This window comes from Lepus europaeus, chromosome 1, assembly GCF_033115175.1.
Source record: "Lepus europaeus isolate LE1 chromosome 1, mLepTim1.pri, whole genome shotgun sequence".
NCBI classification, from domain to species: domain Eukaryota; kingdom Metazoa; phylum Chordata; class Mammalia; order Lagomorpha; family Leporidae; genus Lepus; species Lepus europaeus.
Genome location: NC_084827.1, coordinates 161,394,277 through 161,398,342, shown reverse-complemented (window position 1 = coordinate 161,398,342; position 4,066 = coordinate 161,394,277). Strand labels below are relative to the sequence as shown.

At 44.8% G+C, this 4,066-nt stretch overlaps 1 protein-coding gene across 1 annotated transcript; it reads left to right on the top strand.

Annotated features, from left to right (window-relative positions):
- Positions 1–736: 736 nt before the first annotated feature.
- Positions 737–1,109, top strand: TNP1 (transition protein 1). Its single transcript, XM_062201855.1, has 2 exons — positions 737–875; positions 1,081–1,109. Exons 1-2 carry the CDS (start codon positions 737–739, stop codon positions 1,107–1,109), a joined length of 168 nt encoding a protein of 55 aa, XP_062057839.1.
- Positions 1,110–4,066: the final 2,957 nt, after the last annotated feature.

Below are 4,066 nucleotides of genomic sequence, written 5' to 3'. Positions count from 1 at the left end.
CTATCTAATCAATAAATATTTATGGCTGAATTTTTTAATATAGTTAGGCCAGTGATTCTTAACCAGGCTGCTGTTGCCCCCTGCCCCCACTCCCTCAACCTCCCAAAGGAAAAACAGTGATATTTGGACATATTTTTGGTGATGGCATCTATGGGGGCTCTGCTGGCATCTAGTGAGTAGAGGCCAGGGAGGCCAGGGATGCTGCCAAAGGAGGACTCACCAAAAGTTATCCAGCCCATTGTGTCGATAGTTCTGAGACTGAGAAACTCTTAGATGAAAGAGAAACAATAATTATGTTTTGATCATACTGAGTTGGATTTTCTAGAGTCAAGTGCTTGTTGCCTCCAGATACTTTGAGACTTAAACATGTATGCATACACACATACTCTGTGGGTACTAAACACCCTACAAGTAGGAGACATGTATTTTAGTGGTCTCTTGTAGTTCTCAAATGCCTGGCATTGAGCCAAGATTTAATTGCTCATAACTACCTATCTGGAAAGCCTTACCTAACCTGAAAAACATCTCAAAATTGATGCCAACATTTGAGCTGCATGAAAGGGACCACCTTATTTCACATATATGACCAAAGAGTAACAAAGGCTAGTGACATCACAAAAGAGCACCGCCTACCTGCTAGGCCACGCCCCTTCACAGTCACAATGGCCAAGGCCTTAAATACCCACACTCTCAGCTCCCGGGCCTTGCAAAGCCCCTCATTTTGGCAGAAATTACAATGTCGACCAGCCGCAAATTAAAGAGTCATGGCATGAGGAGGGGCAAGAACCGCTCTCCGCACAAAGGAGTCAAGAGAGGCGGCAGCAAAAGAAAATACCGGAAAGGCAGCCTGAAGAGTAGGAAAAGGAGTGATGATGGTGAGTGAGGGATGAATAGGAAAGTAGTCAAACTTGGGGATATGTTGCTCCCCAGGCCCTCACATCTGGAGGCAGCCCACATATGACCCTGAAATCTCAGCAGAGATCCTTTCCAATGACTAAACCCCTGCTTGGGTAACAAAGTTTTGATGGGTGTTTTCTAATGGGTATCAATCACTATTGCAAACCTGTCCTTCCCCCACAGCCAACCGCAATTACCGCTCCCACTTGTGAACTTACCAGCGGGCTCTGTCCTGGTGGGCCTCAAACAGCACCAGGCAGCAATGAGAGAACAACAGAAGGGGAACTGCCAAGGAGGCCTGAAGTTAGACCAAAGCCAGAGAAGAGCCTATCGAGTGTGGATAAAATGCCAATTGTGACAAAATGAGGAATGTATATGTTGGCTGTTTCTCCCCAACATCTCAATAAAATTTTAAAAACTGAACTGTTTCCTTTGATCTTTTGGTTGGAAAGACTTGGGTTCCTGAGCAAAGCAGACTTGGGGAAGAATTGGCCCAAATGAAACCATTAAACATGACTTGGAAAATATCAAAGTAATTTGTCCTTACAACTCCTTCCCATGGTGGCCCCATTCTGGCCATCTCCATATTTAGGTCTTTTTCCCAAGGCATGGACTCCCTCCCCAATATGGAAACAGAGTATAGGGAGAAATGAGTTCATCTGAGTGCCAAATATGAGCCAAAGGTCACAAGCTACTTTTGTCAAGGGACTTCTAGCATAAGGAGACACAAGCTGAAGTTCATTTGGCCCAAAAAAACATTCAGTGGAGGCTCTCAAGTCATTGGGAAGCATTAGCAGGCTGTGAAGAGTTGGGAGGTGTTCTGAACAGAAGGCAGCATGAACTTTGTAAGGAGAACACAATCATCCACAATCATCCTATTGGCAAAGTGGAAGTGATGAGGGCTTTAGGCCTAGACTTCTACAGGTTTTTTAGTAATAAGCCACATTTTCAGATGGACGCAACCAGTAGCTAGAGATTCAAGCCACAATGAGCATTGGTCAAGTTTGCCTGAAAATAGGAATTATCTCAAATCTTGGTGGATTTTATTGGCACAGAACTGACCTTAGCTCTATAGTCAGGCAAAAAAAAAAAAATTCCTAATGCCTCATTTTACCTTGACTTTGGGTTGGGATATGGTTTACAGTTGTCTGGCCAGGGATCTAACACCACCTCTCAGCGTCAGCTCAGAGGGGGTAATTTTTTCTGAATGAGCTCTTGCCGTTACCTCAGAGCTGGTACCAGAACCAGCCACCCACATGGATTCTGGAGACACAATCAGGAAAGCACATCATCCGGAAGGAATGAGAGGACCATGAGGTCCAATATGAAGTTTCCAACAGTGGCAGGGAGAGATGGTGAGACACAGTAACAGAAGAAGAAAAGGGGACACTGGTTTGATCCTCTTGCAGGTGCACGAGGATAAAGATGTTGGGACATTTCAACAATAGAATCCAGATCTTTTCACTTGTTGGAGGATATGGTCCTCACTGTCCTGTAGCTCTAGAGAACACACACACTGCTCCAGGGTTATCTCCTTTCCAGGTCACATAATCAATTTCTGTAACCTCCAGGCATATGGATACTTCAAACTCATTTTCAAAAGGGAACAGGAAAAAACACCCTTTCATAATCCTCCTCCACTGTGGTTATGCCTATTTCACCTCCTCAATGTTCCTTTGGTCTGTCCTGGTTCCTCTAGGCTCAGATTAGCCTCAAAAATTTGTTTGCCCCTACCTGTTCATGCAGAAATTGACAGTTCTGTAAACTCCTTCTGAAATGGCCAGTTCTCAATGCTGATCTGGTGCCTTCTAGGAGGTTGTTTGCCTTCATATATATAAAACCTGAAATATCCTTGCAACGCACAATATCCATAAAATAAGCCCCAAACCTAAAAATTGTTATTTTGATGTTGAGTAAATTCTTCCAAACTTCTAGTCATAGGTTGGGTTCTCAACAAGCAGAAAATGAGGCAGAATGAGAGGCCAATATGTGTGAAGGAAAGGGGGAGGAGCTGACCAAAGCACTAACCAATCCACCAGGAAAAGAGAGCCAGTTAGAGTACCACAACAGTGTGCCACAGTGGCCAGGCCTTTACATACTTGCCTGTTCACTCATGCAACTGCACTCATAGATAACCTTGGCCAGGCATTTCCCTGCTGAGGCACTCCTTAGAGCAAACGTCAGTTAGCGGTTCACTTGATCACATGTCTCACAGTCTGGACCATGTACCTCCTGTGTCTGTGCTTTCTGTTAGCCTGCATTTCTTCCCAGCTCCAATCCCCATGGTCTTTCACCCCTGCTTCTGCACAGATCACTGCCTTGCCACTTCCTGATTTAACAGTGTGCTATAAGCCTTCCAATGTTGTCATGTGCAGCTCACCCCTTTGCACCACACACTAAGATCATAAGGCAAAGCCAACAGAATAACCCAGAAGAGCAGTCATGTTGAGACTGTAACATCATTCCCCACAGGAAACTTGTTATGACCAAAGAAGTCAGCCTGGCCCAGACAACTCTCCATAAGGGTCTTCCAGAGGAGCCAATGAAGAGATTTTACTGAAGGGAACAGTTTACAGAGGCTAGACACCTAGAGCCTAGCACTGGTAGCTTCAACATTAGATCTGAAGGAGAGACAAAAAAGTGTCATAGGGGTCCAAGGACAGCCAAAATTTTGTGGTGGTGGAGGACGGGCTTCCTGCTAAAAACTATATTGGGGATCACAGCTATCACCAGCGTCTCAGAAATGGGAATGAAACACCCTGATAGTTCTCCAAACTCCTGCTGGTGCTCCCATTGACCAAGGTAAAGCAGAAGCCAGCAAGCAAGTGATCCCAGGTGACAGAGAAGAGAAGGGCTGGCTAAGAATATTGGGAGATAGTTCTGAACATCTCATGGTGCTGGCTAATGCCACATTGTAAGCAAAATTTCTTCTTAGAAGTCTGCCACTTCAGCATACTGTTTCTCTCCTGCCAGGCATTGTCACAGACCAAAGTCTTTTCAGGAGTGAATAGCAAAGGGATGCAACAAGGGAAAAGGGAGCAAAACTGAGCTACCCACCCAGGACTACCAAACCCTCAGCTTGGCCAGAATGTGTTTTCATGTCCTTTGCATGACATTATTTTTTCCAGATCAATACAGTACATCACCATTCTACCACAATTTTATATTT